The sequence below is a fragment of the Zosterops lateralis genome (genome assembly GCF_965231275.1).
Source record: "Zosterops lateralis genome assembly, chromosome: 5".
Classification (NCBI taxonomy): Eukaryota; Metazoa; Chordata; class Aves; order Passeriformes; family Zosteropidae; genus Zosterops; species Zosterops lateralis.
The window spans coordinates 16195971-16210007 of NC_139766.1; the positions used below are offsets into that span (position 1 = coordinate 16195971).

General features: G+C 38.6%; 1 protein-coding gene across 4 annotated transcripts in view; it reads right to left on the reverse strand.

Annotated features, from left to right (window-relative positions):
• Window positions 1-2613: 2613 nt before the first annotated feature.
• The window catches only part of LCORL (ligand dependent nuclear receptor corepressor like), an 81584-nt gene continuing 70160 nt past the window's right edge, over window positions 2614-14037 (reverse strand). The window contains exons 7-8 of one of the 4 annotated variants that reach the window (XM_083861489.1): window positions 3868-4007; window positions 2616-3442 (exon numbers count right to left, since the gene is read on the reverse strand). In XM_083861489.1, the coding sequence (XP_083717615.1) occupies window positions 3402-3442; window positions 3868-4007 (181 nt within the window). In that variant the 3' untranslated portion in view covers window positions 2616-3401. Of the gene's footprint in view, window positions 4008-14037 lie in introns of all 4 variants that reach the window. The other 3 variants (XM_083861488.1, XM_083861484.1, XR_014590089.1) reach the window with 3 other exon arrangements.

A 14037-nucleotide genomic window follows, 5' to 3' on the forward strand; every position in this document is an offset into this window, starting at 1 on the left:
TGGCTGAGCAGGTTCACTCCAGTCAGAAACACCAGGGCAGTTGTGTCTGTGTCACAGTGGGGGCATTTCAGAGCAGTTGGAACAAACTCACTCCATTCCTCCACAGGCACATCTCAACTGTGGATGCCAAATGCAGTTTTCTAAGGAACTTGCATTTTAAATTGGTAAATGTGCTATAAATGATCTTTGGTAATTCTCAGAAACGACTTAGGGACACGAGTGAAATTTAGAATTCCTAAAATGTAATGCCCAAACTATTATGCTGTTTCCAAGCTTGCATTTCGGAAACAGGGATTGTGCTCTTCATCCTTTGTTGCTCTTCATCCTTTGCAGTTTTTGTTGGAAACTTGTCAAACTGCACAATGCCGTGACACACTTTTCCACTGGTGCTTGCTTTATTCAGAAGACTCTGTAACTGTGGTGAATTAATTTTGTAATTTTAAACACCATTTTGAGGTCCTGACCTCCCTCTTTTTTTTAAATCCCGAAATTGTGTTGTAGTATGAGTTTGTAGGCATGCAGCCACTTCAGATCAGAGATGCTCTGTCCCCTTGAACGCTGCCTGAAAACAGTTGAAATGGGCAAAATATACAGTTGTTTTTCTCAGTTATAAGAGCTTCCTTGGGACTTTAGTGTTGGGTTTTTGGTGTTTTTTTTTTTTATTTTAAGTTCTTTCTCATCCTCCTCTTGAGTGGTTTGTTCTTTAAGCACTACAGTTTGAAGAACGGGTGCTAGTCCACTCTTATTCTTTCTTAAAATGAATTTTGAGGCAAAGCAGGAGCAGTAAAAATCTATAAAAGCCTCTGGGCCTGCCTTCCTGAATAAGACTTTAGTTTTGCCTTCTTGCTGTTCTGTTGTGCCTTGGCACATATACAGGTTCTGTGGCATCTCTTGGGAATGCTGGACTGAAAAGGAGGTTTCCTTCAAGTCGTCCTGTGTGGATGGCTCTGCTGTGGATGTGGCTTCACTGGTGTGTGTTAATAGAAAAAAGACTTTGTCTAACTGGACGCCCCCAGGGCTGGTGTGGGGCTGGAGTTCCTGCCCTGTGGGAGAGGCCAAGGAAGCTGGGCTTGTTGAGCCTGTGAATGTTGGGAGGATCCCCAGTTACCTGGAAGGAGTCCAGTAAAAAGATAAAATTGGGCTCTTTGTTGTGTATGATGAGAGGATAAAAAAAACCAATGGGTATAAACTGAAACTCAGACCAGAAAGTGAAAAAGGCCGTGGAACAAGTTAAAAACTGCTGGAACAGGTTCCCTGTGCAGGTTTTGTCCTAGGAGTTTTTAAGACAGGACTAGGTGTGAACTACTCAGAGCTGGCTGCCTATGAGCAGGGTGTACACCTATGGACCTTCTTGATGTTCTTTTATGCTGGGACTTATCCTGTGATCCTTTCAGGCCTGAAACCTGAGCAGCAACTGGCACTGAATTTCCAGCCCCTCTGGCCACATTGCCTGCCCAACTCCCTGTAAAGGGAAGGGTTTCTGTGTAATACAAAATTTGATGTGGTCTTGTAAGATTACCTTTCCAGGAGGTGGCTGTAATAATTGCAGGGTGGGACAATCACATGTGTGCTCTCTCAAAGTTCACTATTACTGATAAGCAAGGTTTCAATGTATGCAGCTGACTTCCTGAGAAATCACTGGGTAGCAAGAATACATCCAAAGGTGACAAGGAGCCAAGCCTGGAATGATCATCCTTGCAGTGAAAAAAATCTTTGCTTGATACGCATTAGTCTTTCTTAGCTAAAATAATGCTGGTTTTTACTTTAATTTTATGTGTTGAAAGCACCTAACTTCCCTACTGCTTAATTAAGGAATAAAATTTTAATCCCTAAAATATTTTATTTAAGAACAGCCTTTTTGTTGCTCTGGACCAATTGCTGTGTGTCCTTCCTCTTTTTTCTGGCTAAACAACAGTGTCAAACACGAATTAGACCTAGACTTGACTGCCTATTAAATAATGGTAAAATAGCATTGGCGACTCATCAAACTTAGAGATCCCATGTTTATTCCCACACTAGTTCTTGTTTCTTAAAACCAATTGTTTGCTTGTGTATTCAGTCTTTTCAGCCTGTGGACTAAAACAGCTTCATCTTGAGAACAGGCCTTTGGCCAGTTGCTCTCCAGGCTGAAGGACAGCATGAGCAGGCGAGCCTGGGTTATGCTTGAAAACTCTTGAGCCAACTAAAACTCAAAGGAATATTATAATAATAATAGTTAACAAAAAGCAGGCTTCTGCTTGGAGCTAAGGGAGACATGTCAAAACCAATGAGGTTCTGGTATTTACTGGGTCTTTGAAATCAGAATATCCATGTGGCATCTCCTCCCATGGGCACACAAACAATTCCAGCTGCATTGGCTCCAGCGTTTGTAAGACTCCTGTGTCCTGCCTGACTCCTGGTGCTTTGGTGGGGCTCCACTGAAGTCAACTTCAGTTCCTCTCCCCTGGGAAGTTAATCCTCCTTTTGGCTTTCTTCCCCCACAGAATCCACATGCATGTAACAGTTGAGATACATAAAGACCTTCTAAATAGCTCAAACCATGATGAATGTTTATTCTTTTAATCACATTCTGCACTTTTAATAACGTCCAATGTGTCAGTGACTCAATACCCTCTTGGGATCTTGTGACACCAGAATTCGTAACAATCTCTTTGTGACACCAAAATTCATAACAATCTCTATTTCAGTTACTGGATTGCACCTGCAAACCAACAAACCCCTGTAAAGAGGAAGTGCATCTTCAGTTTTGTAAGGCGAATCCTTAAAACCTTTGTTTTATAAAATACAGTGTCTTCCAAGGAAATTTCCTTCTGGAAAATTAATTCTTGTCAAGTAAAGGACAGAGAACTCATCATGAATTAAGAAACCTCTACTCTAGCTACTGAATGTATGACTCCAGAAAAGAGAAGTATATTATATGGTTTTATTCTAACACTTTTGTTATAGCTCTATTAATAATAGTTTTGATGAATGAAGTACATGAACCTTGCTAAGATCATTAAAGCATGGAATGTCTACAATGTAGTCAGCTACAACCATTTACTACTTCTTTGAGTAGAGATAAAATTTTGATTTTACATTGAATTTCCAAAGTACACGGAAAAAAAGAAATAGGAAGAGCATTTACATCCATTTTAATTGGTGGCAGGCATAAATTCATTAAACAAAGGGGGAGGAAAGACCATTTAGCAGAAACCTCAAAAAGTGCAGATACAGATTTGTTGAATGACAATCTTTCACGAGATTCTCCAGCAGGCTTGGTCTTTCTTTTAGACATTAGGGTCATTAAACACTGTCACACAGAAGTCCTCAAGGTAAGTGAAGATGAAAGCATATTGCAGAAACAAACTGGTGCTTCCACACATTTCAATCCATTGGTGAAGGAGATCTCCTCAGATAATTTACCATTGTACTGCTTTGCTTCGAGGTAGTCGGTCTCCACCTGTTACAGATTGGTTTGAATTATTACCATAAATCTTTACATGGTGACCTATGCCACAAATTACATAATATATTAACTTTCGTGCACAAAAATAAAATTGGGAAACCATAGTTAAATTTAAAGAACATAGAAAAATCACAATACCATTAAAGGGGAACATCCGATTCTGATATAAATTTGTACTGCAAGAATTTCATGATGGTCAGATGTGAAACTTCATATTTAGAAAAGAAAAAGTACATCAAACTGAATAATGCTAGTAGTATATAAAGCCAAATCACACAAGATCATTTCAAGATCAATGTAATAAATGCTTATTATTTAGCAGAAAAAAAAAATCAGGAACAATGTACAAAATAATAGTGCAAGAACAGCTGCAATCTATTTGTTCTCATCAGTTTTGAGATTTTGGTTAAAAACTTTACAGCTGGCGAGAGATGCTGCTGAAAAACTCAGATTCCACTCAGTGGGCTGATTAAGGCACATCTTTATGGACTTCAAATGTTCATTTTCTGTGTTCATGTCTATTGAATTCTGCGGCTCCGAGACTTTCACTTGTAGCGTGCTGTGAGGAAAGAAGTGGGGGGTAGGAGAGGGAAAAAATGAGAAAAAGTTTAGTACACTTTTCTCTTGCCCTGCAAACAAGCTGATAAGAGGCAAGATGAGGTGGTGGCAGATCCCGTATTCTGTTGAGGGTTTTTGTTGTCGTTTTAGTGCACTGTGTTCCAGAAACACAGAGATTAGAAGCTGACTGTGTTGCGCTGTAAAATGGATTTGGTCTGTGTGGGAATGGCTGAGGCCTGTCCATGGGCAGCACCTGTCCCAGGTCAGTCTCCTGCTCCTGCTGCTCCTTTGCAGGAGATGCAGTAGCAGCTGGCCTTGCTTAAATCATCTCCAGCTGACTACTGTAAAGCCACAGAGCAGGAACTGGGCAGGACTTTGGGGCTTGTTTTTATTGCTGACAAACATCAATTTAGTGCAGCCATGGAAGGACTTGCATATAGACAGTATTTTTGTTTGAAATCTAGGGAAAAAAGTAACATGAGAAGTCCTTTGTACAAGTCACTAAGCAGACTAGGATGGATGTGTGGATTGAATCATCAAACAGTTTGGGTTGGAAGACACCTTTAAAGGTCATCAACCCCTCTGCAATAAGCAGGGACCTCTTCAACTAGATGAGGTTGCTCAGAGCCCCATCCATCCCAATCCAGAATGTGTCCAGCATCTGTCTGGAAAACCTCCTTCAGTGTTTCACCATCCTCATTATCAAAAATGTCTTTCTTAATATATAAAAAAGTCAGAAGTGCTTTAAGATACCAAACACACTCAGAAGACAATTTCAATCCTCATTTTAAACCTCTTCACCCCTTTTATTTTACTGTCTACCTCCTGCAGTGATTTGTCCCAGGTGTGATACATTGTTTCTCACCATCCTTTTCAAAGTTTTCCAGACCTTCAAGAATGATACAAAGTTGAAAATTACTAAAACTAATGTTCTACATACTGTAATTAAGGGAAGGAGGTAATCACCATGATAAAACCCATCTGAACACAGTTTCCTACCAAAGGGGTATTTAAGCAGCAAAAATGGCTTTTACTTGCTGCATTTGAGGAGAACACTTTCATCACAGAACTCAGGTGCACATTCTGAAGGACTGGATGTGCTGCAGTGTAGTGCTCACATGGGTGAGCAGAGTAGCTGAGGACATCAGCCAGTGTAGGACTATACCCTAAAACACTGGCCTGTGTTACTCAAATACCAATGACTGACTTTGATGAAAACGTTTCCTATGTCACAGCAAAAGGGACAGAGCTCAGGTAACAGCTAAAATGACAATTCACTGTTGTTTGTCGCAGATATCAGAAACAGCCTTAATTCTTTCACATTTTAATATAAGCTCCCCTCAAGGCTGTGTGCCTTTCTGCCATGGCAGTGAAACAGAAATTTCTTATTTACTAACACTAGTTCCCAACCCTCCAACTGGTGCACTGCTCCCGTGCCCTGCATTTCCTTGTGCCATTATTCAGCCTCCATCTTTTGCCTTGTTTTGCCTTGTACCCTTTCCCTAGGGTTGCTCTGATCTCTTCCTTCCTGAAGGAAAAGGAGTGCAGGTGTAGATGAGGGACAGGACTTCAGTCAGCAAGGTTACTTCCTGGAGTTTACAACCTCTTCAGAGCTGGATTTTTGCCCTCAGAAAGTCAAAAGCTTTTCTTATGACCACGGGATTAAGTGCATATGGGAGATGGTGTTAAGGGTGACTTCTGCAGTTAGCAGCTTTCCTCACCCCTACTGGTTTTGTGCTTTTCAGGCATGGCCAGGTAAAACGTAACTTCTAACAACAACCCAACAGCTAAATGAAGGATAGGGCAGGAAAGATTTGATCTGGGTTTTTTAAGGGTTGAAGTGGCTTTGGGTTTTCATTTTATTTTCTTTGGTGGCAGTGGTTGCTATCTGAAAGGAACATAAATGCCTTGGGAACCAAGAAATTGCAAACTATGAAGTAGTACATAGCTGCAAAGTGCTTTAAAATGGCGTATTTAAATATTTTTAAATCAGAGAGTGTAATTAAAGGGATAAACAGAAGCACTTGAATTTTTCCAGTCAAATCCATTAATAGATTCTACTCTAAATTTTATTCCACTCTACTTGCACAAGCTCCACAGCATTCCTAGCTAAAGAAAAGGTTACACAGAATTCAGATTACAGCCTGACAGACCCAGAAGCCAGGAAGCCTATTTCAGGAGAGCCTGGAAGAATATCCCCACTTTACAGCCCCTGGAGCTCTGCACTACCAACACTCACACCAGTAAGAAGATGGAGTTCCCTTCAATTTCCTAGACAACACACATATACTGACCTTACATAATGGTCTCTAAAAAGGTTAGAATTTGCAATTCTGATGCCATGTATTTACCATTCCAGCAATTATCATATGTTTTGTTTTTATTCACTTCGGACTGACTCAGTTAATCAGCTTCTGTGCATGTGATTTGTGGAAATCAGCTACAGGTGCTTCTGTGACATGGAACATAAACTCCAGCCATGGCATATCCAACAGCTCTGTTTTCACTGGGGAATTTGAAGACAGGACAACAGTGCTAAAATTACAGAGAAAATAATGAAAATCATCTTCATTTTTTTCACAATTTGTATGACAAATTAGTGAGATTTCTTGAAAGTTCAGTATTTTTTCTTAATCTTTAATTATACTACCCTCTCCTAGCCCTTTTCTCTAGGTCTTGAAGTGCTAGTAACATATTTACTGCTAAACTGAAAAACTTTTCTATTTCACCATGTATAACGACTGATCGTTAATAATTGTTGTCTCTTCTTAGAAAGCAAAGAGCAAAAAAAAGGAATATGGAAACATGACTATCTATATTTTTGATCTGAAACAAGAGCAATCTGAAAAAATGCCTCGGGGAGCCAAATTCAGCAGCCCCTAAGCAGGTTCTCTGCTCAGTCTCAGAGGTTTGACTCTTCCCCAGAGCCGTGTGGAGCACAGAGGGGTGGCAGATGTGGCACTGAGGACATGGGCACAGCTCACTGTGCCTGGACACACTGCGGGGTCAGTGCCAGCTGGGAATGCCCTCACGTGCTCTGGGCTTTCTTTGGAAGCTGCTGCACGCCAAACCAGTGGGTCTGGAGCAGTCAGTGAGGACATCAGGATGGTTTTGTGTGTGCTGGATGGAACTCCTAGCTCCCCCATCACCACCACTGAACCACCTCTGAGTTTACCATCTGTCTTCAACAGCGCTGCAGAAAGGATGGATTGCCTGTGTCTTTCTAACAAATCACCCCAGTGTTACTCTAACTCATCTTAGCAGCCAGATCAGAGAACATTGATGGACTCTCAGGTCCTCTCTGGTCTCCTTGGCTAAGCAGAGAACCCTGTGTGTAGTTAAGTTTACAGACCTGCTGGGGCCTAACGGGATCATCTCTCCCCCAAAATTTTTCCTCTTATCATTAAATAAAAAGGAATAAATAGAAAGGTTTGAATTCTTACTTCTACTGAAGTAAGCAATTAATGGCTTCCCCATGCTTCTAACTGCTAAAGAAAACCTTGTTCTCTTCCACATTTCGTGTTAAAACTGCCTGAACACAACTATTTTTTTTTAAATTCACATTTCTTTCTTTAGTTTTACCCAGATCATCATTATACTATTAGAAATAATGATTTTTAATAGCAGGATGGGAGAGCAACACCAGAAAAGTTGAGGCTGCCAAGTACAAAAGGAAAATAATATTCTTTGAACTGCTTATTTTCTCTGCAGTTTGGAGCCACATACTTCTGGAAAAACAGGATATTTGACACCTGTTGTTGTCATATGAAAATGATAAAGTTTAAAAAAATCTGGCTAGCTTGTGCTAGTCCATGTATTTGCTGAGTTAATCTGTCACAATATGTTGAAAAAAAGTAGGAAAAAGAAAAAGTTGGAATGGGTAAAATGTCTCATATCTGTTAGGTCAGTCCTCAGCATTTCCCATCAGAGATTGCCATAAATGCTGTGTGCTGTAAAACAGCTATGAATGTATCACTGGAGGGCTATGTTTCTCTAAGTCTTCTGCCACACGTACAGGTAAATTATCTCCTTCCCCACTATTTGGGAGCAAGGTCAAACTGGCTCTCACGCTCCTGTCTGACAGAAATTCTGCAAACTGCACTTGTTAAACACTGCCAGCAGTGATTGCAGACTGATAGCCTGGAAAGCATAGCAGCATCTGTGACACACAGCACTGACTCGAGGCTTTTACAGAAAGGTTTCAGAAATACTGAGTAGAAATAGTAAAACTTAAACAGAATTTTTTTAAAAAAATGCTCTCTGTACACATTCTACTCAAACAGTTTCTCAAAAAGTAACTAGTGGAATACACTAGGTTAAAATCTACAATGACTACAGTAGCCTCAGTATGATTTCCAACAGAGACTGATTTGTTAATGTAATATATATTGAAAAGACAGCAAGCCAAGCATGCACAGGCTGACTGATTGTCTCTAAAATTTAAACTCATTTTTTCCACAATGCCAAAACCCAGCAGCAAAGAAATCTACAAAGAAAAATTTTAATGTCTCATTTCCATTTACCAGCTGGATTCTCATTGTAATATGAAATAACATATTTCAGTGGTGTGGATAGAATCTCATTTGGGAATCAGAGAGAGAAAGAAATGCCCTGGAAATCAATCAAAGCAAGATGGGGAGATAAGCAATATTCAGGGTGTCTTAAAAGTTAAATATAAGAGTTGAGTTTAACACAGTTGGAGTGCTAAGACAAATAAAACAGTACAGAATACAAAGGAGGTGAACTGAATGGTGAACTGAATGGAGACAAAAAGACAGGGTGGGAAGTCAGAACCGGCCATAATCCCAGACTGAAATTATGGTGGAAAGTTTATTTTGCTCTTCAGATTAACTCAGAGTTGTTTTCTTGGATCAGAAAAAAAAAAAAAAAAGAAATATGAATGAAATACATAAAAAATATATAAGAAAGATAGCCAGAAGAGGCAACCAGGGATTTGTGAGCTCTCTTGGCCTGTCAGTGAAAGAGCATTACTTACTGACTGGTAGATTTTTCTAAATCTATAAATGGAGATACCCACACACTGTTCAAGCTTTAAGTTTAACTTGCAGAGACAAAATTACATAGCAGTACTAAACATTAGTACTTCATCTTCAAAGGCCACAGCACAACAGTAACACTGAACAGCAGGTGGTTACATTTTCAGCTAAACATTTGACAAGCAGAATGGATGGCAACAGATTCAGAGTGAGGGTAGAAAAATAACGTAACTTTCTCCCCAACACAACCAATCATAGGCAATATAAAAGGTTTAAATTGCAATTTCATTGAAGAATTTGGGAACTAAAACTCTTTTTTAAAAATAAATTAATCAGGCTTGCACAGCCATGGAAGTACAGAGCTCCATTCTAATGGCTCCCCAAAATACAGGGCAGACTTGAATATATGTTGACAAGTTTAAATAGCAACAACATTCCTTCCCCCTTTTAAAGTTTTAATTATTTAAAGCAGCCTGACAGAAAGTTATGTGGAACAGGGATCTTTTTGACAAGAATCACCATGTTTTGTGGTATTACAGACTTTTAGCAGTCCACAGAAGGCACAGGGTTCTTCAAGAATGAGGAAGTAGAATATTAATGTAAGCTATCACTGAAGTGGGCATGAACCAGTCATAAAATTTGAGGGTAATTTACTAGCGATGATAGTACATAACCTGATAAAGAAAAAAAAATTCTATGATCTCAAATTGTTCATAGCATACTGTCTTAGAAGATCTTGGGAACAAAAAGCAGCTAAGATTGTAACAATTGAAAGGCAGCATCATTAATTTGATGATGAACATAATGAATTCTTGGCTTCTAGGCACCACCATGAAACAAGCCTTCCTCTGATCATCAGTTCCCTGAAAGAAAACTAATTTCTAGTTATTACTAGAAGTTAGCAGCATGCAAATGAATAAAAACCCTAAACACCTGTTGTGCAGATGAGCACTGTTGTATTTGACTCACAAACATACTATAATAGAAGAAAAGCTTTTGCTATTTTTTTTTTTTTTCTACCTAATCATCATTAAAAATGGTTTGGAATGAGGCACAATAAGGTGAAGGTTGGAGGTTCAGAACAATGTGTGCTGCTGGTTCAGGCTGTTCTGAGGAAGCACAATGCCTCCATCTCAGTGCTGTGATGAATGCAGCTATGGAAGTCCTGTCATTTGAGCTCAAATCTTTAATCCATAATAGTTTTTTGACTTTATAAATGCAATTATGTTACTGAGAGAGATCATCTCAAAAATACGATGAGACAGTCCCTGGGTGGTTTAAAACCCACCAGGCTTCTGAATTAAGGAAGGTCAAACAGCAATTTGCAAATAAGTAATTTCCTTTTCTGAGATTTCTACTACTTAAATGTAATTTAAAACCAGCTGCAAGTAGTAAACTGATAAATAGGAAATGTCAGCAACAAATACGATACACAAGAGAATTTATTCAAACACACATCTCAAGAACTCTAAACTAGAAAGACAGGTAACAACAACCATCAAATTTTAAGACTTGATACCTTAAGTATAGCTCTTAACTATTTACTTGCATTGTAAATAAATTTCTTAAATTTCAAAAATAAACTAAAAATAAACTAAAAGAGCAAAATTCAAGTGAGAATAAGAATTTATTTTTAAAGAAAAATATTTTAAGTTCTTACAGCTTCTAGATAAGATTTTTTCAGCTAGGTTTCCATTTCATGTACGGGGAAATAATCCATTGTTTGGACCAAGATTGCAATAGTTTGAAATAAGAGAGCTTTGAGGGCAGGCCTGTGTCAGTAATACATCAAGTATAATATCTGACTGTTTCTGAAATCCACACCTTAGGTAATAGGAACCTGTGACAAGATCCATCTAAAAAGACTGACTTCCCTGAACACCTTAGTTTTCATGTATGCATGTATTTTAATACGAAATGTGAAAGCCTCATCATTCTCATACCTAGCAGAATCATAATTTACAGGTATTCTACCCTGAGATACAAAATGAAAACAAAGAGTAAGAATATCTAAGTAAGACCCACTTGGAAAAACTTGATTGTAGCCACACTACTCACTGATGGCTTGACAACTGATACAAAACATCCCAAACCAAGCAGAAATTCAGACATACGCTTTTAAAAGTATTTTAAGTCCTAAGTTAATTTTAAGGCCATTTCTACTGGTGTGCATGAAGCAAGAAAAGTAATCTAAAGTTGATCTTAACTGAAGAAAGAGCTGCAGTCAAGTTAAGGTATCTGCCCCACTAACAGAGCAATCATGATAGAAGACAGCAGCAGATTCCTCTAATGGATGCCCAGAAGTGGAGACAGAAAGGAGGACGTGGCAGTAAGTGGAGGATGGAGAGTAAGGGAGTGGCACAGCCACTGAAATAAAGTGTGAAACTCGTGTCTAAATTTAATTTGTGGTAAGGAACCAATAAAGCTGCTGAAAACAGACATAAGTCACGTGAGATTCTGCTGTTGAAAAGACAAATCAAATAGTAAAATCCAGTCAGATTGATGAAATCAAAGAAAATTATACAGAAGAGGGCACACTGCCTCCACAAATGATGAAGTTTCTCACTAAAGGTTTACATCCTCTTGACACAGCAAGACATACAATTATTTGTATTCCAAAGAAATTGAAGAATAATCTAAACAGCCTTTACTGATGTCTGTAACATGAAAGGAATCAGCAACAGAAAATGGTTCCCTTTCAGTTATGAAAAAATACAGAGAAACAAAATTTGCTTAACCTGTCCCATAAGAACAGAATGTGCAATTTGCCATGAATATGGCAGCAGAAACTGCAACGTGTCCAGGGTTATAAAGCATCCAGAGCTGTTGGCCCAAAAGCATGGAGATAGGAAGATGAAATCTGTTTAAACAGCTTGACCTTGCAAAAGACATATCTTTACACTGTAGGAAAAAAATTAAATTACCTGGTCTTCCATATGAAAAAAAAAAAAAAAAAGATTAAAAATCTGGTATGGATTTTACAAAAGAATTCCATATCTGGGTTTGAAGCAATCTGTGACAAAAGCTGACTGACATTTTTCTCATGGTATTAAAAATCTCTTGGCAGGTGTATGGAGTAGATAGAATGGACCGGCCAAAGTACACAATGAGAAACACGCAGTAAAAAATCAAAACAGGAATAAAACTGGGCTGCACTTGTCTTCTGCAGGATATGCTTGGGCACACAAACACACAGACTGGGATAAAAGCAAAGCTGATGCATCATCTGAGAATCAGTTACAGTGTGGTACTAAAGGAGAGCAAAGTATGAGGGCAGGATGCAGAGAAATGTGGAATAACCAGAGTGTCATGGCCTGGCTGGTCTGAACTGTGGCTCAGACATGGGTCTGAATAAACAAAATGAGTAACTGCAATGCTGTGAAATTAACAACAGCTCAGCAGGGCCCCAGTGCTGCACCAGTGCAGGACAGGCACCTCTGGGACAACGGCACAGGCAGCTCTCATGGAGCACAGAGGAAGCACAAGTCAATGCTGCACTGGTGCAACACTACAAATAAGTGCCATGAGATACGAGAAGCAGAGGGACAGCCAACAAAGAAAGAGACAGCCAATGGCAAAGATGCAATTTCCACTACAGGAGCAGAGCTTATGTGCAATGACTTGACATCTCAATTGGGCTCATCACCCTCCTTGAAAAAGTGTGCACACCTTTGTAAAAAAGGTACAAAACTGCAGGGAAAATACAGATCTTCTGATTTATTAAATTATTAATTTACAAAAAAAATTTATGAAAAATCACACACTGAGAATGAAATATAAACTGAGCATTTAGGTGAGAAAACAAGTAAGTCTGCTGAAAGCTTGCAATCCAACAATGGGAAAAAATAAATAATTGATGGAGGAGATATGAAAACTGTGGTTTTCATAGATGGTTTTCAAGATGATAGCTCATGCATTGAAAGGAGATGATGGACAGAGATGTGTCTCAAGAACAGCATTATTTTATCAAATTACACTGCAACCAATTAAAACATTGAGTCCTAACCTGGTTAGGACTGTGGAGTACATAATAATTATTACTCAGTTACAATAACTTCAATCTTTCATTTGACTAGCAGTGAAATAAGATTAACCTTTCTAGCTTTTTATAAAGCACTACTTAAAAAACCCTTGTAAGCAACAAAGTAAAAAAATCCAAATAACTTGAAATTGGCGTCTCAATCGAGTTTCTACTTGCAGTTATTCAAATAAATGATTTTCACTTAAGATCATATCTTAGAAAGGTTTACAGGTAGCACATATCCCTATACATAAATACATTCAGGTACAGGTCTATAGATCACATATTTTTATATAACTGTATTTGGTAAAACCTGTAATTCTGATTTCCAAATATTTTAATCTAATTTCTTTCAAAATAAGTTTCTTGAAATAACTATGAAGTAAACATGGGTAATGAGGACTCCAAAAACTTTCTTTATCCAGATCACACACCCAGAACCACCATCATGTTCAACCTGGCATTGAACACAGGAAGCTCTGACTGCCACCAAGGGCAAACCCGCCAAGCTGTGATGCTGCAGTGGGGTGTGCATGGCAATACTGGCAAAACACTGTTCTGAAAATATCAGGCTTTTCAGGTACAGCAATTTCCTTTCAGATACATCCACCTAATTAGTTGTTGATCACTGTAAAAATATCTGTCTTAATTAGAACATGAAGGTTGTCAACAGCTTTCAGAGACACAGCATTCTCAGTGACACCCAAGATTCAAGGACATTTCAGAGAGCCTTTCTTTTCCATGTTGACCACAGGAAACATTGGAGATAAAAAGGTTTTTGATAAGGAAGTACTGTCCTTAAAATATGGCTAAAATACTATTTGTATTAAATTAATATCCAGTTACCAAATAACAAAAATATTTCTATTAGTCTCAAAGGTTGTTTAAACAATATCTTCAAGGCATGACAGTGCAATTACAGCAAAAGGACACCACAAGCAAAAGGATGAATACTGAATAAATGCAGCATTATACTTGGCTTAAAAATCTGAAAAAGATTTCAAACCATCAAG